The sequence below is a fragment of the Chelonia mydas genome, chromosome 1 (genome assembly GCF_015237465.2).
Source record: "Chelonia mydas isolate rCheMyd1 chromosome 1, rCheMyd1.pri.v2, whole genome shotgun sequence".
In the NCBI taxonomy this organism is placed as follows: domain Eukaryota; kingdom Metazoa; phylum Chordata; order Testudines; family Cheloniidae; genus Chelonia; species Chelonia mydas.
In genome coordinates this window covers 228067624-228094981 of record NC_057849.1, presented here as the reverse complement: position 1 = coordinate 228094981, position 27358 = coordinate 228067624, and the positions used below count along the sequence as shown (strand labels likewise).

The 27358-nt window shown below is 41.6% G+C and overlaps 1 protein-coding gene across 8 annotated transcripts in view; it reads left to right on the top strand.

The window, feature by feature from the left end:
* ARNTL2 (aryl hydrocarbon receptor nuclear translocator like 2) overlaps positions 1-21918 on the top strand; it is a 59690-nt gene extending 37772 nt beyond the window's left edge. For 4 of the 8 annotated variants that reach the window (XM_037915220.2, XM_007063029.4, XM_037915219.2 and 1 more), the window contains 5 exons: positions 166-224; positions 3027-3135; positions 14563-14650; positions 17794-17902; positions 18891-21918. In XM_037915220.2, the coding sequence (XP_037771148.1) occupies positions 166-224; positions 3027-3135; positions 14563-14650; positions 17794-17902; positions 18891-19027 (502 nt within the window). In that variant the 3' untranslated portion in view covers positions 19028-21918. Of the gene's footprint in view, positions 1-165; positions 225-3026; positions 3136-3860; positions 3953-4825; positions 4986-13780; positions 14009-14562; positions 14651-17793; positions 17903-18890 lie in introns of those variants that run through there. The other 4 variants (XR_006287990.1, XR_005227802.2, XR_005227806.2 and 1 more) reach the window with 4 other exon arrangements.
* Positions 21919-27358: the final 5440 nt, after the last annotated feature.

The following is a 27358-nucleotide window of genomic DNA, read 5'->3' as shown; positions in this document are numbered from 1 at the left end:
AGTTTTTCTGGTGAAAAAGGATCAAACATATATAACTTTGTCATGTGCCCAGAATTGTGACATGTTTTACTCGGTTTCATGTACTGCTTTAATTCAAATACCAAGTATACTATGTATTGTGTTTTAAATTTTACTGATTTTTTTTCTATGCCCTTAAATTCTAAGGGGTCACAATGAGTCGGGAGAAGAAGCATTACTACCCTGTAGTTCCCAGTCCTCAGAAGGCAAGTACAGTTTTGAGGTCACAAAATGTTATCGTCGTAGTGTGTACATTTCTTACAAGATCATTCCATAAGCGATTAGTATATAGTATTGGAAATAATCTGGATCCTGTGACCATCTGATCCAAGTGGGTTGTGTGAGGAAAATAAGCTTTCTCAAAGCCAACTCAAATGAAGCTCTGTACTTAAACATAGCATCTCTAGCTCCTGTAGCTCACTGCATCACCTTGTGATCCAAGGTATCATGATTATTTGCCTGGTCTCCCTTATTCACCTTCTCCTAAACTTGTGTTTTCAGCTAGGCAGAATGATACACTGCTAACACAGAGCCAAGTTCAAAAGAAAAGATGAATGGTTCATTCTGAGTTTAATCATGATAATATTTGTTTAATATTAGTTGGTATTATAATGTTGGGATGTTTACGTGTACCCAATTATGGAATGTAGGATGGTACTGACAGATTTATCTCAGTGTTTATATGCTGTAAATAGAATCAGTTGTCTACCTGCTTCCTTACTTGCTATGTCATCTAGCCACAGACCTTTTCTTTTTCACTCATCCTCTTTTAGCTGGGCTTTGTACGCAGATAATTAAAAAACAAAAATTTTTTAAAGTAAAACGAAAAAAACGATCTTACACTATTGGCACTCTTGATAGGAAACAAAGCACAGACAGTATGAGCATTTATATTTAAATGTTTGTGTTTTTTCAAGAAAAAGGAGGGTTAGGGTTACAGAACCTGCAAGGTTAATAAAAGGTGACTTTAAAAGAAACCACAATTTTTAAACATTCCTTTGCAGTTTGGTAAACTGCAGCACAGTACATGTGTAGAAAAACATGAAATTGATAAGCAGGATGGATAAAAATCAGTGCTTTAAAAATCACATTAAAATCAGTTTTTTATTTAAATGTAGCCTTTTAAAAAAATCTATTTAAAATTAAATTTTAAATTATGACAATTTATGTTTAAGGCCTAAATTTACTATAATTTATGAAGATAATGTAAATTTTAAAAAATTAAGCAGTACATATTTGCTGCCAAAGTTTTAAAAAAAGTAAAACCACTGAACTGGTGGAAGTCACTGGCAATGCACCTGGAACCAGCGTTTGCTGAAGTGCTAAGTCAGCTTTTGACAGAAGTAGGAAACAAAAACAAAAAAGAGCTGCAGAAGTAAAAAGAATTCAGGCAGAAGTCCAGCAGCAGAGTGGGGGGCTATCCTGTTTGTTGTACTGAATGCAGCATGTATGATTACCTGCCTTGTGGGCGGGTGGCATATGTGTGCATTCAGTGCTGGGGGTTGTGGCCCTCAGAGACCAGGTACGGTCACTATATAAATCCATGGTATGCCCACACCTTGAATACTGTGTGCAGTTCTGGTCGCCCCATCTCAAAAAGATGTATTAGAATTGGAAAGGGTATAGAGAAGGACAACAAAAATGATTAAAGGTATGGAACATGTGGAGGTATTAAAAAGACTGGGACTTTTCAGGTTGGAAAAGAGATGAATAAGGGGGGGATATGATAGAGGTCTGTAAAATCATGAGTGGTGTGGAGAAAGTGAATAAGCAAGCGGTATTTACTCCTTCACATAATGCAAGAACCAGGGATCACCCAATTAAATTGTTAGGCAGCAGGTTTAAAACAAACAGAAGTATTTCCTCACCAATGCACAGTCAACCTTTTGGAACTTGTTTCCAAAAGTATAACTGGATTAAAAAAGGAATTAGATAAGTTCATGGAGGATAGGTCCATCGGTCGCTGTTAGCCAAGATGGTAAGGGATGCAACCCCATGTTCTGGGTGTCTGTAGCCTCTGACAGCCAGTAGCTGGGACTGGATGACAGGGGATGGATCACTCAATAATTGCCCTGTTCTATTCATTCCCTCTGAAGCATCTGGTATTAGTTGCTGTCAGACAGGATACTAGGCTAGATATACCATTGTACTGACCCAGTATGGCCATTTTTGAGAGTCTTGTGCAAGTGCAAAGAGAATATTTTCATTTCAGTTTATTTAACCAGTTCAGTTAAATGGCAGTCTTGAAGGACATGGTGACCAGAAACAATGTGTTCAATTCACTAACTACAGATACTACTTCCTTTGTTTAATAAATCAGTCAGTTTTAGATGCAAAACACGTTCTGATAAACATTGTAAAACTTTTTTCTTAGGTATCCAGCACATTTAGCTAATAAAAAAAATTAATTTAATTTTAATTTTCATCACACAGAGCTTGACACAAATTACAAGTAAAAAATCAACATGTAATAAGTGCATTGTTCACTATTTTCTAACATAAATAAAAGGTGTAAAAATTAAGACTCTGAATAGATGTAAATTAAACTATAATAGATTAAATAATCTTGTGTAGATACACTGTATCTTCTTGGTTACCAAAAAAAGAAGCACCAAAGTTAGTGTAAATGCTATATTTTATTTCACATCAATGTGTTTTAATGGTTATTAATTAATGAGAATTAACCTTTCTTTAGGAAAATAACTAAAAAATACAAATGCAAAATGATTGCCAATTTAAATCATGATTTAAGTGGTCCACCCTGATTGTAAATGAAATGCTATAGTTTAATTGGTGAAGCTTAGTAAAATGCGAAGATAAGTGAACAATGAAAATCAATTAGATTTATAAAATTCTCTCTAAGTTGTTAGTAACACGAGTAAGGAATCTGTTTTAGGTAAATAAGAGGTTAAAGGTTGAGAAGAGATGGGTTAATTGTTTCCTGCTGTATAGTGAAAATATTTTAACATTTAATGAACTTCAACTTAGTTTTCGTTTTGTAATTGTAGATACTTCAAAGCAGTCTTTTCCCAGTGTACCTGGGATGTCCACTGGAACAATACTTGGTGCTGGAAGCATAGGAACTGAGATTGCAAATGAAGTAATGAACTTAGAAAGGTAATGAAAATTGAAATTGTATTTTAAGCTTTTAAGCAAAGAAGAGTAGAATGTGATGGGAGAAGCATAAGTAATTGGGAATTCACTAGTGTACTGCTTTTATTTTATCATATCATATGAGTAGGTGTTTTTTGGTTCAGCATTGGTACACTGCCTCAGGAGAGACCAGGTATAGCAACCTAACCTGAGATTCCTCATGACAGTGCAGAGCACTGACCTGATAACCATCTTAGTAGTATGCTAGTCATTCTTTATTTTAAAAAGTTTGCTTATTCACCCAGATTTCTAAAAATTGTATTATTCTGGATTTGTCACATCTTCACTTTAATTAGATTAGACCAGATACCTGGGGACTAGAAATAATCTTACCTTCAAATGGCCTCTGCCTGCTCATACGTAAGAGATGTGCCATCAGTGCAGCTCTGACGTGGAACCTTCTTGTAGCAGTGCCTGTTGGAAAGCCCTTAGAGCCCATCCCTCTACTCACTCTTCCCGAATATTGTGAGGGTGAGGTTCTAAAAGGTGGTCTGGCATTCCAGCGTCCTCAGTTCCTTTCAAGCACAGTTGCAGCCAGACCATGAACCTCACCAAGTCATTCCGACTGAGAATCATCGACTCAAAACTCAGTTCCTTGGCTAGCTCTGTTAATGTAGAATTAACTATTTAAATAAAAGTTCTTCTAAATAGAGTTTTTAAATTCATTTTAGTCTATTCCTTTGCCTCAGCATAAATCCACAGATCCAAAAGAGAAAAGACTAAGATTTAAGAGGTGTGCCTCTTCTCCTGCTGTGTTACCAGCTTCAGACACCCATGCAAGGTATTTGACTTAGATCGGAGAAGGTATTCTCCATCTTGCTGTGCCATATGGCACACCTTCACACTTATAACTCATAAGGTATGTGAAAACCAGCTCCAAATATTCTGGAATTACTTCTCCAGGAAGCCTTAATGGCTAAGTCTTCTGGTTTCAGGTTTTTAGAATCCATGAATACAGATAGGCCTGCTTCAGCCCCAGCTCCTTCAAGGATTCAAAAGAGTATACAATCCTGTCCCAATTACCGACCCCCATTACTGGGGTAAAATCTAGCATCACCGTACCAAAGGATCTGCAGCCATCAGATCTAACCGTTCAGCAAGATGGGTTCCTGCAAGTGTTGACCTTTGATGGGAGAACCAAGCCTCAGGAATGCAATCGCTGGGATCCAGCACCTTCTGTTCTGAGCAAAAGAAATGGTGCACCTGTTGGCTTCTGTTAGCAGACCAGTCTGTACACCAGGACCCCCTCAGATCCCGTGGCCTCAATTCCAAGACCTTCGGAGCCCAAACCAAAAATAAAGGATCCCAGTGACAATAAATCTGGAAAGAAAGGTCAGACCCCAATGTAACAAGCATATCTGTTTCTCCTCTCCTCCCCCCACCCCCACTTCCCCCAAAATAATGGCCAAAAAGGCTCCAGACACAACTTCAGACTCCTCAATGTTGGGCCACCACTGCAGTAATGGAAGCAGATAAGTTCATAAATCAGTTCCAGAACCATACTCTGCAGTGAGAACCATACTTTGAGCCAAAGGCCGCCCCGGTTCAGGGATCCTCTGGGCAGAAAGGCAAGGGAATCTAAAATATATATATGTTGGATATCCTTCCTGCATCTTCCCCACTGGGGAAAAAAAGTAAAAATCCCTCCTCCAAGTTACAGGTTTCCCCTGAAGTGTTGCTACATTCCTCAGGACATCTACAGGGTCCCTAGGGAAGCTTGCCTCGCCATTTTCTGTACTATACTTACCAAGACTAATACTCTCAAGTTTGAATTCTCTCTCTTCTGCATTGGGATCCACAATCTGAAGACTCAGGCCAGTACAGACCTGTTAACTTGCCACCTTTTTTTCTCCTGTGGAGTGGCTCAGATACACTAGAAGACATTAAACTGACACAACATACAGATAATTTAGACAAACAGAATATCCTTATCCAACAGGGATATTAGGATTACTCATGAGGGCATTTTGTGCCAAAAAATTAAAAATTCTACGCTCAATATTTTAAAACCTTGCAAAATTGTGCAGAATTTTAATTTGTCAATAAATAAATGCAGAGGGTCCAGCATGGCGGTGGGGAGCACAGGCCACTGGTTGTACAAAGGTGGGAGATCACCCTGCAGCCTCCCCACCCCCAGGACACAGACTCAGTGGTGAGGTTGCACCCAACCATGACATAGCACAAGGCCTGGGCCTACCCCAGAAACACCCTGGGGCCTTGCCCCTCTGCACTTGGTGCACCATGTGTGGGGCAGGCAAGCTCAACCAGGGAGGATCTAAGTGTGGAGGGGCTCAGTGTGGGGGGGGATCCAGGTGTGGGTGAGAGGATTCTATATGGGACAATCTGGGGGCAGGAAGCTCAGTGGGGGGTCTAGGTGTGGGGGGATCTGGATGCACAGAGGCTTATGGGGGGGGTTCCAGGTGCAGCGGCAATGGGACTCTGCAGGGGCTTCCAGGTGAAAGCAGTTGGGGCTCAGTGGAGGGGTCTGGGTGCTGGGGCAGTGGGAGTCTGGGTGCAGCTAGTTGGGGGTCAGTGGCATGGGGGTCTGGATGTGGGGGCTAATGGGGGTGGGGCTCATCAGGGTGGGGGTTTGAGTGCAGGGAGCTCAGTGTGGGGTGGTCTGGAGGCAGGAGGTCTGGGGGCAGGGGGCTCCAGATGCATGGGTTGAGGTTCAATGGGGTGGGGGTCAGGTATGGAGGGCTAGGGAGGTTCTGGATGTACAGGGTGAGGATTGGCAGAGGTGTCTGGGTATGGTAGGTCCAGATGCACAGGGACTGGGCGGATGGGAGAGCAACTCCCTATTCTGTGACCCCTGCCCCCCCCCCCCCCTTCAGCTGAGGAGCGATGGGGGCAGGAAGCAAGGAAGGATGCTGAGCTTCCTGCAGCTGGGGAAGGTCTCTGAGGGTGGGTCTGACACAGCCTCAGCCACTCTGTGCAGAGGAAGAGGAAATCCATCCTCCCCTGCCTCCAGCCCAGCCAGAACTAGCAGCTGATTCCGGCTCAGGGTAGGAGCCACTGGCTGGGGTGTCCACAGCCCTGTGGTGATTTACTGCTCCGCCGGCTGCTCTGGGTGCCTAAAATGATGTACCAGCGCAGCTAGGGAGCGTTGCGTAACTTCTCTTGCAGCTTCCCTTTGCTTTCCTGTCAAGCCATTTTTCTGCAGGGAAGCAAAGAAATCTGTGGTGGACATGAATTCTGCACACGCATAGTGGTGTATAATTCCCCTAGGAGTATAGGATGGAGAATCTGACGCTGAATACTGGCAAGAATGGAATATACCACCTTGGGTTAGATGACCTTATGATGTTGCACTCCACATGCTTTATGCAAGTATGCTTGGAATGTGAATATAATGTAACTGGAATATGCTTTATGCAAAAGGTCTCTTGTAAGGTATCATTACAGAACTTACAATCTACTGAGTGTGTTCATCCTATTTGTATGTATGTATCATTCTTGTATCTAATCCTAGAAATATGAAGTTAACTTTGAGGTCCTACTGTAATTATGCAAAGTGTGGGCCATTAATGATGGTTTAGAATCTTGATGGCTCCCATTGACTAGGACAATTGGCTGTAGATGATTTATTTACCTGCAAGCCTTCTTGTGGATGTGGGGGCCAGCCTGTGGGTAATGAAGAATGAGGTCTTGGTGACATGTGACCATGTCACCTGATACTGGAATCCATCTTAAACCTGGTGCTTTTCCATTTAGAAGGAGGGGTGGGAACCCAGAGAGACGAAGGATTCCCACCTTGGGCCAAAGCTATAGAGGGGGTGGAACAGAACAAAGGGGCATCAATCATGAGAAATCCCCTAGTTACCACCTAAGCTGGAACTAACAAAAACTGTACCGGGGTAAGGATTGGGCCCAGACTAAGAAGGAGTCTAGTCTGTGAAAGAAGCTTATTGGAACGTCTCTGAGGGTGATTTACACCTGTATTCAGTTTCTTAAATGTATTAGGCTTAGACTTGTGTGTGTTGTTTTATTTTGCTTGGTAACTTACTTTGTTCTGTCTGTCGTTACTTGAAACCACTTAAATCCTACTTTTTATACTTAATAAAATCACTTCTGTTTATTAATTAACCCAGAGTTAGTAATTGCTCCCCCAGGTAGTAAACAGCTGTGCATATCTCTCTATCAGTGTTCGAGAGGGTGGACAATTTGAGTTTACCCTGTATAAGCTTTATACAGAGCAAAACAGATTCAGTTGGGGTTTAGTCTACCAGAAAGACTGAATACTGGGTGTTGGGAAAGTCCCTGTTAACTGAGAAGCCCCTGGGCTAAGTGAATCTTAGTTTCTGTGAACTGCAGGGGGGCATGACCCAACCTCTTGGTCTGTGCTGTAGCTGACTGGTGTGTCTAGATCCACAAGATGGGAGTGGAGGGAAGACTTCTCTGGCAGGGGGGCTTTGTTCGCAGTGGTATCCCAGCACATCTAGTGACAGTCTTGAGGGAGTTTCTGTGACCAAACTCGTCACAGACCTTACTGGACTTTGCCTAGCTATTAAAAGGATGCTGACCAGTCACATCTTTACAAAGATCCCCTCTCCTCAGAGGGAACAGGGTAAACTTTGCGCATTGGATCGAACTCATCTGGATCAGTCTGCACGTCCGCTTCAGAGGGACCCTTGTCCAATGTTAGTCCCTGATATCTTTTCAGAAGATGAACCAGAAGGTCTCACCAAATTCCAGAACACTGGCATGGAACCAGTCAACCAGTATCTCCTGATATATAAAAGTATAACTGAGTTCAAAAAAGAATGAGATAAGTTCATGGAGGATAGGTCCATCAGTGGCTATTAGCCAAGATAGTCAGGGATAAACCACATGGTCTGGGTGTCCCTAAATCTCTGAATGCCAGAAGCTGTGACTGAATGACAGTGGATGGATCACTCTATAATAAATTGTCCTGTTCTGTTCATTCCCTCTGAAGCATCTGGTACCATTCACTGTGGGAAGACGATCCTGGGCTAGATAGACCATTGATCTGACCCAGCGTGGCCATTCTTATGTGGGGTCTCCTCAGCTTCTTCTCCGTCAGATGATGATGCTTAGTTACATTAACTAGTAGAAAGAATGGCTACAATGTAGAAAATATTCACAGTGGAAGAGACTTCTCATCCTGTGTTTGTTATTTTGGAATCTCCTTCCAGCGGTAAAATCACACTCCTCATTTTGGAACCATTATTGCAGCTAGCCAAGCTTATATGGTCAAATCCTGCAACTGGTCAAGTAATGTCTTGATAAACTTTTCTACTTACTATATGTACTATATGAAATATATGGACTTTTCCCACAAACATCCAGCTCCCAGTTCACTGGTAGTTGCTGCCGTTTCCTAAAGAACGAAAGGACAAGCATATTTCACCCCATCCAGCCAAAAAAGAAAAAAGCTCGATGCCCTCAGCAGAAAAAAGTCTTCTCTTCAGGGTCCATGGATGTTGGGGTTTCTAATCATCAAGTTGTGATGTCCAGCTACCAGTAGTATCTGTGGGAGAAGAAGGCTATTTTTGCCACATCTCTTCCTGAAGACTAGTAAAAGCTGGTGGAAGTCCTGAGCCATATTTGACCCCTGAGACACAGCAGCCAGGGCAGTGGTGTCAGCTGTCACATTAAAGCAGCATTCATGGCTGAGATCATCTGGCCTTCACCAGAAATATAAGAACACATATGGAAGACCTTTCCTTTTAAGGAGATGGTCTGTTTGGTACAAGATCAGATGCAGTCTTAGAAAAATCTGAATGACACTAGATCTACAGCTAGATCTCTTGAGATCTACTAACCATTGTTGGGGGCTTATTCCTTCACCCACTTACTTCCCTGGTCCTTCTCGCATGAACAGAGAGCAACAATACCCGAAGTCCAGAGGCGCAAACAATTCGATGTTTATTGGGGTGAACTTCCAGCAAGCATGATTCCAGTTTCCTTCCTTAGTGTCCCCCTTCCCAGCTCTGACACCACGGAGCCTTACCCGTGTCCCTGTTCCCATTCCCTCCCTTAGCAAAACATGATTCCAATTCCCCACCCCCTATTCCATTCCCATTCCCTCCCTTAGCAAAACATGATTCCAATTCCCCACCCCCATTCCCTGTTCCCTTCCTCCACCCACACCCACCACTTCCTGATTGACTGCAGACTATATAGTAAAACTTGAGTTCTGCTTAGCTGTACCTTATCCAATCATTTTACTGAAATTTAACTAACCAATCCTAAAATACTGTAACATGATTATTTAACCAATTATATCCCACCACCTTAATTAGTTTACACCCAGCAAAATTAATTATACAGCAGACAGGAACAATCACAGAACCAGACAGAGATTATGCAGACAAACAATAGAGAAATGGGGACTACGGTGATAGAACAACACAGAAATGAGGATTTCACATCCCAGCTATTGATAAGTGAGTTCTTGCCAGACAGGATGCTATCAAACTAAGTTTCCTTTTACATCTTCTAGGCACTTCCCTTTCTCTGGAGGCGAGAGGCATTATCAGGACAGGATTGTATTCCTAACAGCCCAATAGCACTTTATTTCAATGTGACTAGTTTGGAATGTGAAGATGTGACCATTCGCTTCCCAGCTTATTGCTGCCTCTGTTGCTTAGCCAAAGGCCTTAGCCTAAGAACAGGGCCTCAGACTGTCACAGTCAGAGAAGGCCCTTACGCCGGCAGACAGTGATTTTGATTCTTTCTTTTATACCTCTATAACTGGCTAAGTGATAAGAATACACCTAAATTCTTAGAGTATAGGCCTTTACAAACAGGCCTGAATATCTATATCCTAACAACCATCAAGAAGAAGAATTGGTATTCCAGCCTTTAAATAACAATACCCTTCCTCCTCATTCTATTACATGCGTAGGACGCGTGTTGTCGCCAGAAGAGGCGGACCACTGTGGAACTAGAGTGATCATTGGCAGGGGAAGTTAAAAAAGAAAGAGCTGCTGCACCATGCCCAGCTATGAGGGGATGCTCCAGTTGTAAGTTTGCTCTTCTACATAGGTGAAGAATGCAGACAGAACAGTCACCCCTCAAATAAGGAGAAAGTGAGAAGGGTCACTGGTGCAGAGGAAAAGGGAAAGAAAAAAAGAGGGAGGAGTTAGTATATACTGAGGCCTTCTTGAATGGGTTACTCTCCCACTGTGGAGCATGGAGGGACATTATGTGGTTGCCAGATTTCATGGGTTTGTTTCAGGAAAAGACTAAGCACCCAAAGCAGACTCAGGCACTGTTGTAGTTCCTGGAGAACCAACAGTGGCAGTGGGAGGTGCAGTTTGGATCTACAGAGTGACTGTCCTTATTGGAGAAGGAGCAACAAACCTCCTGGAGAGCTTGAGAAAGGAAGCACTCAGTTGCCACAGGCATAGGGTAAAGAAAAATTATTTGGGAGCCAGGAGTGCCGAGGACCAGCCAGGGTCGTGTGCTCTGCTGGTGGGCAGGAAAGGCCTTCCTCTATGTGCATCATGACACACAGGCTTGCTCTGGGGGGAAAAGCATGGGAATAACTGAAAAGGCTTGGCCAAATCATGGGCAAGGAGATTTTTGGCATGGTAGTGGGGCATTTAAACAGGCACTGCCCTCAAGGGAAAGTGAGCTGCAGCTAGAGAGAGAATGGGGCCTGAGCAATGGGGAAGAGAAGGAGTGGCTGTCCTGCAGTGCCAGTATAATGGTTGCAGGTAAAACAGGTGTGGCTGTGGCCCTGACAGCTAACTAAGCCCTATTAGTAGGAGGCTCGAGGGAACACAGAGGTGTACTACCCCTGCAACAAATTGGGTGGAAGTTGGGGTAAATACAGAGTCTGAACAATATGTTTGTGCATGTCAGGGTTCCCTCTCCACTCTGAACTCTGGGGTGCAGATGTGGAGTCCCACATGAAAGACCCCCTCAGCTTGTTTCTACCAGTTTAGATTAAAAACTTCCCCAAGGCACAAATTCTTCCTTGTCCCTGGACGGTATTGCTGCCACCACCAAGTGAGTTAGACAAAGATTCAGGAAAAGGACAACTTGGAGTTCCTGTTTCCCCAAAATATCCCCCTAAGCCCCTTCACCCCCTTTCCTGGGGAGGCTTGAGAAAAATATACCAACCAAATAGGTAAACAAGGTGAGCACAGACCAGACCCTTGGGTTTTTATGACACTAAAAACAAATCAGGTTCTTAAAAGCAGAACTTTATTATAAAGAAAAAAGTAAAAGAAGCACCTCTGTAAAATCAGGATGGAAAGTAATTTTACAGGGTAATAAGATTTAAAACACCCTCTAGGCAAACTTTTAAGGTCGCAAGAAAACAGGAATAAACCTCCCTCTTAGCATAGGGAAAATTCACAAGCTAAAAAAAAAGATAATCTAACGCATTTCCTTGCTTTACTTATAATTTTTGTAATCTTAGATGCTTATTTCAGGTAGGGTTTTAGGAGAGGTTTTTTTCCTGCCTGGTCCCTCTCTCTGTCCCGAGAGAGCACACACAGAGAGCACAAACAAAACCTCCCCCCACAGATTTGAAAGGATCTTCCTCCCTTATTGGTCCTTTTGGTCAGGTGCCAACCAGGTTATTTCACCTTCTTAACCCCTTACAGGTAAAGGAGGGATTTTATGCTACCCTTAGCTGTAGATTTATGAGAGTGCAGATACAGATCACTGCCCCTAATAAAACATATGGTTGACACCACCACCACCCTTGCGCTCCGCATCAGCGACTTGAGGGCTGGGTGAAAAAGCCAGAGGTCTTGGTGGTGGAAGCACCTAAGGGGGTTGGGACTGAGGATGTGGTGTTGAAGGCAGCAAATCTAAGAGGAAAACTAGGAACAGTAGAGAAGTCCTTGTGGGAGCCCTGAAGAGAGAGAGGTGGGAGCTGAAGAGAAGTTTAGGTTGGAGTTTCAGATAGTGCTCCTGGAAGATGAGAAGGGGGGATGCACAGATGGATAATAGGCACAATTAAAGAAGGCTCCTCCCCAAGGCAAAAAGACCTTGTACTAGGCAGGGTACACTCTTGAGGGGTAGTGTGATGAATACCCCATCCTGAGTTTGAAAGGATTAATGTGGGCTTGAGAGGCCAATTAACTCACCTGCTTGTACCTGGGTGGTGAGCGAAGCCTAATTCAAGATGAAGCCCCGCTGGGAAAGAGCTGGGTGGGGCTATAAAAGTAGGAGGTCCCCAGCAGAAGGGGCCTGCAGGGAGAAAGGGAAAGGAACCCTTTAGTCCCTCTCTTGGTAGTAAAGAACTGAAGAGCAGGAGTTGGCGCAGAGAAAGTTGTGGTGGAACTGACTAGACCTGGGATGTCCCGTTAGGTAGAAGGCTCATGCAGGGCCCTGAGGTAAAGGGGAAGATCTGGCCGAACCAGGGAGAGGCCGAACCCAAGAGCAGGAGGGTAATCCTGGAGGATTTGGGCAGAGGTAGAACTCCTAGATGGAAGGACCTTGGGAGTGGAATACTGCATGGAGCCTGTTTGCAGGAGCCCTGACATGAGAGTTGTGGTGGATCTGCAACACTGCCAAGGGCAGGAACCAAACACTCAGGGAGAAGCCCTGGGAGGCATTGCTCATTACAAGAGCCCAGAAAGGGGCTTGGAAAAAAGGCTATGGGTAGGAAGAAGTCCACAGAGGCAGCAGAAAAGGTCTGACTGAGCAGACCTCAGCTGCTGATTACAGGGTCCTTGGATTGGAACCCAGTGTAGTAGGAGGGCCTGGATTCCCTGAACAGTCACTTGGGAAGGTGACGTGAGGCCCCTAAGAAGGGATTAAAGACAACTGAAAGCCCTGAGTGCAGGAATGTAGCAATGGTGGGATCCAGAGTTGAGGTTCAAAGACCAGATGTAATGATTGGGACTATTTGTTGGACTTTTTGTGAGTCTGAAGTGGGTAAAAATAAAACATGATCTGCTTGGAGGGCTGAGTTTCAAGAAGATGATGACTGCTGCGGGACCAAAGCAATCATCAGCAGGGGGCATTAGAGAAGAAAAAGCTCCCCCCAGCACCAGCTGTGAGCAGGTGCTCCAACAATGAGTCCATTCTTCTACACACCTCCATCAGTCCATCCAGACATTGATCTGGTAAAACTGCATACTTTGGCTGCCAAGAGGGCAATAGCCTTCTACTTAAATGGTTCTCAGGAATTTAGAAAGTCAACAAAGCTTTAATTTCATATGGGGGTAGTGAAAATAAAGAACAGCCAAGTACATCTCAGCATTTATGTAAGTGGGTTAGTTTTGTATAGAGGAAAGCTACAAGCAGATGTTTCTCTCCCATTGTAGTTTAGATAACACTCCAAAGGGCAAAGGTGGCTTTCATGGCATGCCTCAGGCATATCCCAGTTTTTAGAAGTAAGCAGAACTGCAACCTGAAGCTCTATTCATACTTTCACAAAGCGCTACTCCCTAGATCTAGCGTCCTGGTTGATGCTCAGTTTGGTAAGGCAGTACTACAATGATAATTCAGTTAGGACTCAGCACCTCACCCTCTAGAGACTAGTACTGCTTGTGAAACTATTCTATGAAAAATGTACAGAGACCACTCAAAGAAATGAAGGTTACTCCTCTATAACTGGTCCTCATCTAAATGGACTCTTCACATTCACACTCCCTACCCACCTTCCCCTTTTCCTCAGAGTCCTAATTGCAGCTTTGAACCTGGGGAGGCTGTGGTAAGAACTGAGGCAGCTGGAGCTCCATGGCCCCCCTTTTTCGCCTCTCGCGCAGAATGTTCAGGAACAGTGAGGGGAGGCGCAGGAGAAGGCATGAGAGTGCTCCAATGGCACTGCTACAAAGTTGTTCTACCATCAGTGCTGCATCTCCAAGGCTCTCGTGAGTGTATGTGCAGAGTCCATCTCAAAGAGGTAACTTTCGTTTTCCCGCCAGAATTTAAGGAAAGGATAGAACTTCATGAAATAACACTAGAAGTAAAAACAAATATCAAGAGGACGTGTGGAGAGTCCATCCTTTTTTTTTTTTTTTTTCTTTTCTTTTTCTTCCCACTTTGTTATATACCAAAATTTCTGAACAGCTGTATTCTGATATTTGGAAGCTATGTGCTCCAGAGCGAGTAGTTTTGTACTGAAGTGTTCATGACAGTTTTTCCTGAAGTCTGTTAATTTTGATAATTGAGAAAAAGCAAAAATGGGTTCTACTAATTATCCTGTGTCGTGATGATCCACTGGTTCTCTTTCTTTACCAAAATTTGGAGCAGGAAGTGTGTGAGCTATGTGACCGAATTTAAGCTTCGCTTTTGACAAAGCAGTGTTGTCTGAAGTCTCAAAGCTTATCACCTGTGGTTTTTTGGTGGGTACTGCTATGCTCTGACTAAATAAGTTTCTCATTTTAAAATGGAAGGGATTGAAGTTCATACTCAACAGTGAATGTATTGTACAACATGCATATGTATATTTTTTAGGTTACACTGTTCTCCATCTATTGGTGAGTTAAGTCCATCTGACCTTATGAGGAAATCTTCTCCAACTTTAACTCCAAAATGCAGCAATGTAAGTATATCATTAACACCAAGAACTTTCAATGAAAGGTCACTATCCAATAATTCAAAGCCTACATTTGATCTACCTTAAAACTGATTTTTGTGTGTGAATTAGTGCCAGTGCAAGGTGTCTGACAATCCTGGGTATTGAAGTCTTCTGTTCACAGAAGAGGTACGATACAGGCAGCAAGAGTACAAACTTCTCTTCACTACACCACCAGTGAACCTCAGTTCAAGCCTTGAGTAACCATCCCTCAGGGCTGGGAAGACTGTTAAGGTCTTGGGGGATCTTTGCTGAGGCTACAAAAAAATGCTAGATGTGGGGAGGGTGTTTTTTGTGATGTGGACTTTTCTAAACTTGGAAATTATTTGAAACCACCACCCAGGAGCCATCAGATAGTTAAAAAATATTCACCAAGACTGAATTCAATTCAGCGATATGAAGATAAATGTCTGGTTCCTATGACCATTCCTATATACCTTTCACCCCGTTCTACTGTGAAACAATTGTAATCCATTGAGGTGTATCCTCTGAATTTTAAATCTTTTTATAAAAGAGGTGGAGAAGCAGCGTATTCTATGGGTATGTCCACACTACCCGCCGGATCGGCGGGCAGCAATCGATCCAGCGGGGGTCGATTTATCGCATCTAGACGCGATAAATCGACCCCCGAGCACTCTCCCGTCGACTCCTGTACTCCAGCGCCACGAGAGGCGCAGGCGGAGTCGACGGGGGAGCGGCAGCAGTGGACTCACCGCGGTGAAGACACCACGGTAAGTCGATCTAAGTACGTCAACTTCAGCTACGGTATTCACGTAGCTGAAGTTGCGTAACTTAGATCGATTTCTCCCCCCCGCCTCCACCCCAGTGTAGACCAGGGCTATGAGACTCTACCCTTCTATCTAACCCAAGAGTGATGTTGACTGATGTCACAGCATGGGGGTGGGTATGCATAAAGAATCTTTTTGCAAGATTGTACAATATTGCCCTTACTGTTATCAATGTACACCATACTCCCAATCCCTTATTTCTTTCCCTCCAACAACCTTGTTGTGAATCCAGTCACTGTCTTTCCACTTAAACGTACCTTATGTACTCAGTCATAAGCCAGATAGTTTATAAGCTGACTCCCGACACCCCCACCCCCCCCCCCAAGATGGATACGTAAAAATGGCTAAGTTTTATGACCCATTCATAAGCCAACCCTATAATTCAGGGGTCAGCAAACTTTGGCTCCTGGCCCATCAGGATAAGCCGCTGGTGGGCCAAGATGGTTTGTTTCCTCGAGCATCTGCAGGCACGCAGGTAAACCTAAGTAAACAAAATGTCCCGGGACAGCAACTGGTGGAAAAATGTTTTGCAGGGGAGAAGCTGGGGGTCAGGGGAGTAACCCCTGTGACCACTCCCTACATGACCCCTCCCCGTGTAACCCCTTTCTGTCCCACCCCTAGCCCGGGACCCCCCCTACACTCTCCCCATCCCATCCCTTCCCACCTTAGCAGCGGCTGGTCAGGGGAGACTGTCTGGCCCGGCTGGAGCTGTTCCAGCAGGTCAGGTGGCGCGGTCGCAGCCTGCCAGCCCCTGAGCTGCAGCTGCTTCAGAGGCTGGCGGGAGAGCAGCGTGGCCAGAAGCGGAGAGACTCTGGCCCCGCCTCTTCCCTTCTGGCTGTGCTGCCTCTTCTTGCCCCCTCTGTTGGGGAGGGTGGCTGTGTCCCACCTCTCCCCTCTCTATATCCGTTCATAAGCCGACCCCCTTCTCTGATGCTTCCCTTTTTTACTAAAAAAAATTTGGCTTATGAACGAGTATATACGGTAGCTTTTCTTCTCTGATTCTGAGTTTCTTTCAACAGCATTGTGCTACACTGATTGATTTTTTTTCCCTCCTTTCTCCCTCTTTAATATCTGATGTCCATTCCACCCATGGATTACTGTAGGTCTGTCCTTCTCAGAACTGATTGGCTCATAGATATTGAACTACCCTCTAATTAGTTTCAGAGTAGCAGCCGTGTTAGTCTGTATTCGCAAGAAGAAAAAGAGTACTTGTGGCACCTTAGAGACTAACACATTTATTTGAGCATAAGCTTTCGTGAGCTACAGCTCTCTTCATCGGATGCATTCAGTGGAGAGAAAAAAAAAATGAATGCATCCGATGAAGAGAGCTGTAGCTCACGAAAGCTTATGCTCAAATAAATTTGTTAGTCTCTAAAGCTTTCGTGAGCTACAGCTCACTTCATCAGATGCATTCATTTTTTTTTCTCTCTACTGGATGCATCCGATGAAGTGAGCTGTAGCTCAAATAAATTCGTTAGTCTCTAAGGTGCCACAAGTCCTCCTTTTCTTTTTCCTCTGATTAGTGCAGCCTACGGTCATAGAACCACTCTCCAGCACTTCAGCTATATATTGTGTTGATTTAAAGGTTCTCTTTGAATGTGTCCCTTAGTGTTGTTCCTGGTTACTTCAGTGAAGTCTTGTTGTTTTCCCTTCTACTACTGTAATGTGTGCCATAGAATCCAAGATAACAGAGGGCTCAGAGAGGTACTCGGTTTAAATTACAGATATGAATGGTGCTTGGACTAGGGATGAAGACAAACTTATTTTACTGGAACTCTTTTCATTTTTCTATGTGGGAAACTGCTTCCACAGCTACAGTGGCAGAGCTATCACTGCCTCTTGCCCCTAGGGACGGTCCCCTATAGGAAAAGTGGTTTACTGCCAAACCACCGTGGTAGATCTTGCACTGTTATCTTGGAGGTGAAAAGACGTCAGTTTCCACTGCTGTCAACCTGGCACTCCTAGACTCCTTGTAAGCACTTTAAACCCATTTAAAACCATTTTAAATCTTAGAATGCTGAACACAAGATTTAAAATATAACAGAAATACCAGCTTTTTTTAAAACAAATTTTCACAGTCCAAATAATTTAGTTTACGTATGGAAACTAAAATGTGGTGGGTCTTTTTTAAAGCTAGAATGTATTTTTCATGAAAATATGTTTTTATTGTTACAGTAAACTTGTAGAGATTATGGCACGTGAAGTGGAAAAATGGAAGCCTTGATAGTTTTTTAGACTTAGAGAGAAATTCATTAATTTGTGTGGTGGTTTTAATCAATTTATAACCTAACTTTATTATTTTCATTTTTTGTGTGCTTTCAGGTGCCAAATAAAGAGTCGATTCAGTTATGTCCTTCAGAAATGGAGGGCTTGGAGACCTTGGGGCAAAATCAGGACACTGTTTCATTCCCAAGCAATGAACCTCTTCTCAGTAAGAGCTCTTTTACTACAATTCATGACTTATTCTTTAAAGAAAACTCTGTTAATGGTTGCAGCTTTATCACAAGGTAGTATAGTAGGTGTGTGCAAAAATGCTGCCAATTTTGAGAGATTATCATGGTTCCTATTGTAATTATATCCCATGATAGCAGTGAGAGCCTGAGTAGAAGTTTACTGTCTGTTCTCTTGCTCTCCACGACTCGCAAATAGACTGCTTCACAGTTCTTCCTTCCAAAAATAGGAGCTGTGCAGGATTAAGTGAACTGAATATAATCTGCCATGATGTACAGACCCTCCATGTAAAAAGTATGAATGCTTGTGTATGTAGAGCTAAGTGAAACATTAACGTTTTGCAATACAGGTTGAAATTTTGAAGTTGTTTCCATTTCATATGGTCTGAGACTGACCCGTTTTTCTTTTATATTGAAATCTTGTTTTCTATCAAAAACTGAGATTTTGGTAAATACAAAATTCTGGAATGTTTTAAAATAAAAATGTGGAAAACATTGTGAAAAATGAAAACAATGTCTTTTGAAATTTTGATTATTTAAAATAAGGCCATTTTTTTAAACCAAGAAGAAAAAAATTGATCAGCTCTTCTTTTGTGTGCTGTGACAGGTGAGCTTCCCCCATAAGTGTCATGAACTGGAATAAAATTTTCTGCTTAAGTGGTGTGGCGTGAAGTTTGCCAGTTAACTAGCATGAACTGAAATTTGTCATTTTATTAGCATGAAGTTTAAGGTGTGCCTCTGGAGTGGCATAATTTTAGTCCCAGAATCAAGTTACCTATTTTTTTGACTAAGTGTCTCTCCTGAATCCAAACCTTGCTTCAATTTACCAATCTTTGAACACATGTAAGAATGTAAAGTGCCCTTTGTCTTCAAGGACAGCTGCTGTTTTAAAAGTAAGTTTGTTTGGAAAGTGACCTTGTTCTGTAAGTTTTTGTGCTGCATAAATAGTGTTCTTTACTTATTTCCTAGGTGACAGTTGCCAGTTGGATTTTGATGCAGTGTGTGAAAATGATGACACTGCCATGGCTTCACTCATGAATTACTTGGAAGCTGAAGGAGGCCTCGGGGATCCAACAGAACTCAGTGATATACAATGGGCTTCCTAGTGGTTCTTTTTTATACAAATGAGAAGAATGTAAAATTCTGTAATGCACAACAACCACACATCCTCAAGTACTGTATTGGTAATTTGTAAGGCTTTTTTTTTTAATTCATATTTACTATCTGTATATTTGCTAAGACTTTTATGCTTTGTTCACAAAGAAATGGCTTGTTCTGCACATATGGAAAAAATGTGATATTTTTTCATGACCAACAACCTCAAAATATTTTTGCTCCATATCTAACTAGAGTGCTTACAAGTCGTGGTTATATTTTTGCTAAAAAGCTTTAACCCAAAGATACCGTACAATGTATAGGAATAACTGTGTTAATCTGAATGTTTTAATACTTTTTAAAGAAAGCTTTTATTTGTAATTTTCTTCTACGAATTGGGTGGAAAAGTGTATTATTTGTCCATGTCACTTCTGTAGGACTTTCTCTACTTGCGCAGTTTGAGATATGTTTGTTTTTGTACCTCTATGCTTTCTTTGAAAATATGGTTTCCACACTGCAAAACTGTAAGATAAAGTACTATAGTACAAAAGGGGACACTACATTTTAAAATTCTTTGCCCTTTCTAAAAGTATTGTGTGCAATTTTTGTAGTCAAGTAAAAACAAAAGAAAAAAGAATAGTCTTTGAGAGTTCTGGACAAACAATGTTAAACATTGTCCCACAGCACAAATGTGACAGGTGCAGAAGGCGAGAAACAAAATAGTTTAATACAAAGTATTATTTAAATATATTAGTAGAGGACAGAACACACAACCAAAGTAGTAATATTGTAACTGTAATAAAGCAATTTGGTCACTATAGTTCGGGGGATATTATTGCCTTGGAAATATGTTATAGAACAGTGGATGTCAACCTCTTTTCATTTGCAGTTCCCTAAAAAAATTTGAATGAAGGGATGGATGGATCCCTTTCGAAATCTTAGGCATAGTCTATGGACCTCCAGGGGTCCACGGACCATAAGTTGAAACCACTGTTATAGAGCATAGCTATTTAAAGAGAGCAGATATAAAATTAGTTAATATAATCTTACATCTGGAGAAAAGTGAGAATTGAGGAGCTGGAGATTTTAAAAAGTAATAAAGTGGGATTGAGACTAGTCAGAAGTGGTAAAGTATGTTTGACCTTAATGGCCTTTTCCTGCTTAATGTCTTATGTAAATACAGTTTTGCAAGCTTTGCTCACCAATATTAGGTGTCTAAGGTTGAGGGCTTAAACACTGAGGCATCCAAAATCACTAGCCACTTTTGAAAGAATCCTGGCCTTTATCTCTATCTATTAATTGAGACTGTTGAAACTACATTTGAGTTATGTAACTACACAAAATAGTGGGAGAAACGTACGTGTGTGTGTGTGTATTGGCAATAGGTGGTTCGCAAGTGGCAATATGGGGAATATTAAGTTTTGTGAAAAGGGCACTGAATTGATTTCTCCAAAATACAAGTACTATAAAAGGTATTATATAAAAGAGTATTCTATTACTTAATACTAGCTGCAAATACTTTTTTTGTGCTACTACAATCCTTTAATATATAATTGATCTATTTCGCATTCTTATTTCTAATATTATAATCTTCTTGCAAAACATGTGATCCAGTTATGACAGATCACCCTTGAGTGCAGCACCCTTAATATGTTGTATTAAAACAATATGGTGTTAGTATCCAGGTACGGATGTCTTACCTCATACATTGTATGTGCAGATAAATGAGTGAGTCAGTCAAAGGATTATGCCATATATGCTTCCCCCTCCCCCCCAAATTCGTGAAATGAAAGAAAAGCATTGAAAATGTTTGAGCTGTGTAGACCTTTCATTTTAGAATATTTTTTACAATTTGAAAACAGAGGTTCACTTTGTAAGCAGTATGTCTTCTAAATGTAAAATTATTAATATTTTAACGGAAGAGATTACAGATGATGTAGACATATGCCTAACATTAAAGGTGATGGTTGACACTCGGCAGACTTCCGATGCATCTAGATAAGAGTGTAAAATGGTGTATAGAAAATTTCCTAGGATATTTCAAGAAAAAGAAGTACTAAGTAATTACCCTAAATAGCCACTAGATGTCAAACTTCCTCTGTTTGACAATAATTTGACTCTGAAAGGTGGGATACTATAATCTTCTTCTGTGATGCATTAACTCCTATACTTAACTGGGACAGCTGTATACCTTATAGACATTAGAGAAAATTACTGAGATGTCTGAAATGTATATATTTCCAACCTTGGGGACAATAATATCTGATATAATTTTACTGCTAGAGCTGAATTTGGCCCTTGGTATGGAGCAACACAGAAAATCAGGACTCTTTCTCAGAATGGTGATCAGATTCTATTTTTATAACTGTTTCTAAAAGATGGATTCTAATTATTACTTTAACTGTAGGGAAAGCTATGAAACACAATGGCTGCTTTCCTTATTCTGCATTTACTAATTGAACGTTTAAAGTAAAAATAAATTCTAATTAAAACAAGTTCTATAGGTAACCCAGAGAAATAAACAGTTTAAAACCAGATTGTTCAAAGAAGAGTCCAGATGCTCCCATGCAAGAATGGAGTATTGATTCTTATAAGAGATGATATTACCATGCATAATCAAACCACTGTTTTGGGATTCCTCCCAGATTACTCCTGGAAAACCTTTTTTACCTTAGAGGCAAACCTATTGTAGAACTAGTTTTGTTCCTCTAGTTTGCTGAGCCCTTTGTAATCAGCAACCTGTACAGTATGTGTGTCTGTTAGCTGCTTTATTGAACCCTTTCTGTTTGCAAAACCATATGTCAAACCTGCTGATTTCACACTATTCTACATTGTACAATGTCTTTTGTAAATATTTATGATGATGAACGGAGAGGGGAAATTAAAATTTATTTTATACAAATTTGAGGTAATTATGTGTGTTTGTTTAAAGCCTGGTGTTTTTATTGTGGGTGTGGTAGCAGTATAATAGTTAAGATTGTGCCAGGATTTCTATTTTAACAGGGGTGAAAAGGGGGTCTCTAAAAGTCTGTGTTTGGAGTCTGAAGATCAATTTAATGAGCTGCTTGAACAGTCCGTGGCAGTGTTTGGTGAGGGAAAAATGTTAGTTCTGATGGTTTGAAAAAGTACCACTTGCCCAAATCTTGGCTCATGTCCAACATTTTCTTCGAATCCCCTTTTTTAAACGTAGAGCAATGTGATATATGAAATTAAATGGGGGTGGGGGGAGAGTTCAATTTATTTGTAACAATGTTTCTTAAAAGTGGTAATGTTTTGTATAAACAGCAATTAAAGGTTTAAAAAAGTTAGTGTTTGAATGTTGAAAATGATACGTTACTGGTCCAGGTAACCATTGTTACTGATGACCTAACTCCTGTGCTCCTTTTGTTGGCACAATGTTGCTGAAGACACACACTATACACAGAGGGTTTAGAATGACACAAAGTATCGGACGTATGGCTTATTACCACACTACAAGACTTCAGAAGATGGCATTGTTACTCTTGCTACTATAATTTGGCCCTCCATCCTCATGTAACAGTAGACCATGGATTGTGGTTTGAGAGTCTACTCGTACCTCTGACCTGTTTCTTGAGCTCAAGCACTAGATACATTTAGGTCCAATCCCTGCAAACATGTATGGGGATTTGAACACTTGTGGATTTCTGCAACTCTGGACAGTCTTCCCCAGATAGGGTGTGTAACCCAAATTAACTATGTGTGGGATTTTTTTTTTGATTGGGGGTGTCTCTGTCTAGTGGCTAGATGATGTCTAATGATGGTCCCCAATCAGATCATCTGTGGGAGAATGAACCCACCACTTCAAGGTTTAAAAGCCTGTGCTGCCAATTACTAGGGCCATTAGCTTAACGGCAGAAGCAGACTCATAAACCTCCAGGTGGTCAGCTGCTTTAACGAGACAAAGCGCTACGCTATCAATTTGGGTTTACTCAACTGTTTCCAGTATAGGACAGAAAAGATATTTTGGAATAGAATCCTAGAAATGTAGGAATGGAAAGGACCTCTAGAGGTCATCAATTCCAGCCTCCTGTGTTGAGGCTGGATCAGTTAAACCTAGACCATTCCTGACAGGTGTTTGTCCAACCCATTTTTAAAAACCTCCAGTGATGGCGATTCCATAACCTCCCTTGGAAGCCTTTTCCAGAACTTAACTACCCTTATAGTTAGAAAGTTTTTTTCCTAATAGCAAACCTAAAATTCCCCTACTGCAGATTAAGCCCATTACTTCTTCTCCTACTTTAAGTGGACATAGAGAACAATTAATCACAGTCCTCTTTATAACAGCCCTTAACACATCTGAAGACCGTTATCAGGCCATCCCGCATCGTCTTTTCTCAAGACTAACCATGCCCAGTTTTTTAACCTTCCCTCATAAGTCAGGTTTTCTAAACGTTTTATCATTTTTTTTGCTCTCCACTGGACTCTCTCCATCTTTCCTTAAGCACCCACACTTGGACGCAGTTGAGGCCTTACCAGTGCCAAGTAGAATGGGACAACTACCTCCCATGTCTTCTATTCAAAACTCCTGTTAATATGCCCTAGACTATTAGCTTTTTTCATAACTATATCACACTGTTCACTAATATTGAGTTTGTGATCCACTATAACCCCCAGCTCTTTTTCAGCAATATTACCAGCTATCCAGTTATTCTCCATTTTGTAGTTTTGCATTTAATTTTTTCTTCCTAAGTGAAAGACCTTGCACTTTGTCTTTATTGAATTTCATCTTGTTGACTTCAGACCAATTCTCTAATTTGTCAAGATCATTTTAAATTCTAATTCTGTCTGCCAAAGTGCTTGCAACCCCTCCCAGCTTGGTTTCTTCCAGAGATTTTATAAGCATACACTCTACTCCATTATTCATGTCATTATATAATACTATTCACTATTTTCGTTAAGCAAATATTGGCATTCATTGCTGGCCCTAGGAGGGCTGGGGTTGGGGGGGAGGTTTAGTCTCTCTCATGGGAGACCCGAACCCTCCCCCAAAACTGGTCCCTTTCACTAGACCCCTGCTCATCTTGAGGAATGAGAAGCCTCATTTAAGCTCACAAAATGTACTGGCTATCACGAGGAATGACAGCAGCTGGAATGTTTGAAATTAGGACTTTAACAAGGATAAATGTTTTGTTTAATCCACACAAAAAATGTGGCAGCGGAGATCAAATTTTCTAATAACATTTTGGCCAACTTTCACGCATTATGAGTGCTGGTGTCACATCTGGCAGGTTTGAAGGTGAAGAGATGTGCCTCACATGGGCAGAAAAGAAAGGACCCTGAGAGAGGAGAGAGTGAAGGCTCGTATGCTGTTGTTGCAGCATCTCCTGGCTGTATCCATTTTCCAGGAAATGCTTTGGTGTGCTTTGGGAAGGGAAGGAGTTCTGCATACCTCCTTTCATGGAGGTCACCTCCTGCGGACACGTTGTCATCACTATTAAATATGGTATGTTGCTCTTGTTTTAATTAGTTTCAGTAACTTTTCTAATACTTCATCGTTGCTGTGAGGCATGTTGCATTTCATGCCCTTTGGCAGGATTGAGACAGCTCGGAGTGGCTTCAATGGTGCAGTTTTCCTCCTCCTCCCAAATCTTGAGGGACTTGAGGTGCTCCAATCCTGTATATAAAAAGACAAACCTGGAAATCAGCACAAACAAAACCATAAGGTTAAGGTTTCATCAGGACATAGCCACCAACACCAAACCTTGGAAAGCATGGAAATAAGTCCTTCTGCCTTCTTCATCACCTTCACAATGCCTACAACGCTGTGGTAACATACTGAAAAGAAATATCTTCCCAACTTCATCAAACTTGCTGTGTCACGTAAAACTTTAATGGTGACCTCAACAAAGGTAAAACAGAATAACTTTTAATGGACTTTGGGACAGACATGTCACCTTTCAGCTAATATGTGATTTGGCTGAATGATAAAGTCTGTCTTCTAGATTGTATGTCCCTTGTGGCAGGACTCACATCATCTGTGTACCGTAAAGGAGCTTATTTAGACAAAATACTTTAAAAGATAAGCTTGCTTGACAAGGGTCGCCCATTTCTCATAGTGATAATGTTTTACCTAAATGGGAAAATAAGTGAATCCATTCCTCAATTCCTTCCCTTCCTTGTGAACGGTTCTGATCCATGGAGTCTTTCAGAATCCTGTCATCCTTCATTTCAGAGTCCAATGTAATTGCAATATCAGACACTTTTAGTATCTCCCAAGAAATGGTTAGTCTCTTAAAAAGCAGAGGTGTTCATAAGATGCTAGTAAGTGTCATGTCCTTAGGGTAGAATCAGCTGATGAAAACTTGTTCTGATGATGTAAAGCTTTTAAATAGGTTGGGTTTTTTTTAGCGGCTGCCACTTGATTCTTTGTGGAAGCTCCTACAATTTCATTTCTAATTTCAGTTAAGTTCTTGTTAAACTCAACTGTGTTTTCTAACTTGCGTTCAGAGTTTCAGTATTGCAGCTCCAAAGGCAAAAATACTTCTGTATTAGCAAAGCTTTCTAGTGTAGTAGTAAGCATATCTATATAAAGTTCTTACCTGGATAGTGTCTGAGTCTTGAATATTTACCCTAGTATTTGTTTCATTGCTAATATTTTATTTTAAAGAGCTCTGCAAGGGAAGGTCTCTTGTTGAAGATTCATGATATGAACACTATAGAAAGCTATATTAAGCTCCTTCTTCATATTAGGAAACCGCCACTTGAATTGTCATATAAACAGCTGTCATTGGCTTTGTGTTGCTTTGTAATTAAATTGTTAGGCTTTTTATGCAGTTCTTGAGGTGCATTGCATGGAAAGTAACTTACAATATGGTGCTAGGTTGTCATCTGAAAAGCAATTGTTTAGTTTGCTGTAGTATGTTATAGCTCTTGTGGTATTTTATGTTCAAATTCTGCAAGGAACATTTAAGTTTCCAAGACAAAAATACATGTATTGAATATCCCAGAAATGAGATGTCAGTATTTCAGAGTTCTCATGGGTGATCTGGAGGGAAACTCAGGGAAAGGGTCTAACTTTTTGGGAGATTAGATATGAACAAAAGATCAAACGGAATGAAAAGTGAGATACAGCTACAGGAAAACATGTCTTTTATACTATTAGAAGACTACTTAGTTTGGACAAGTAGTTCAAATAAGTGATCCAAAGCACAATTCTAGCAGCACGCTGTATGCAGAACATTTATAGGATTGGTCTCCTGCAGTTAACATTTCATTCCAGTTACTCTGTCATAAAGAAAAAGTATTTGTTTCAGTTACATAGTTGCCACATTTACACTTCTGAATATTTACTGAATGGGGTAATTTTACACAAGGAGTCTTTTTATAGTGCTTTGGCTTTTGACGTCCTGCCTACAGGGGCAACCCATTCAGAAAAAAATGTTGAGGGTTGCTATTGGCAACATTCGGGGGTGGGAAATATTTTAAACATACTGGTTTGGATTCTTCTACTTATGTTAGTGTCACACTTTTGTAATGCCACTGACATCAGTGGAACTGCTCCTGATTTTATGGGCTATAAGTGACTAAGAAGTAAATCAATCCCACGGAGTCAAATTCATAGAATCATAGAATCATAGAATATCAGGGTTGGAAGGGACCTCAGAAGGTCATCTAGTCCAACCCCCTGCTCGAAGCAGGACCAAGTCCCAGTTAAATCATCCCAGCCAGGGCTTTGTCAAGCCTGACCTTAAAAACCTCTAAGGAAGGAGATTCTACCACCTCCCTAGGTAACGCATTCCAGTGTTTCACCACCCTCATAGTGAAAAAGTTTTTCCTAATATCCAATCTAAACCTCCCCCATTGCAACTTGAGACCATTACTCCTCGTTCTGTCATCTGCTACCATTGAGAACAGTCTAGAGCCATCCTCTTTGGAACCCCCTTTCAGGTAGTTGAAAGCAGCTATCAAATCCCCCCTCATTCTTCTCTTCTGCAGACTAAACAATCCCAGCTCCCTCAGCCTCTCCTCATAAGTCATGTGCTCTAGACCCCTAATCATTTTTGTTGCCCTTCGCTGGACTCTCTCCAATTTATCCACATCCTTCTTGTAGTGTGGGGCCCAAAACTGGACACAGTACTCCAGATGAGGCCTCACCAGTGTCGAATAGAGGGGAACGATCACGTCCCTCGATCTGCTCGCTATGCCCCTACTTATACATCCCAAAATGCCATTGGCCTTCTTGGCAACAAGGGCACACTGCTGACTCATATCCAGCTTCTCGTCCACTGTCACCCCTAGGTCCTTTTCCGCAGAACTGCTGCCTAGCCATTCGGTCCCTAGTCTGTAGCGGTGCATTGGATTCTTCCGTCCTAAGTGCAGGA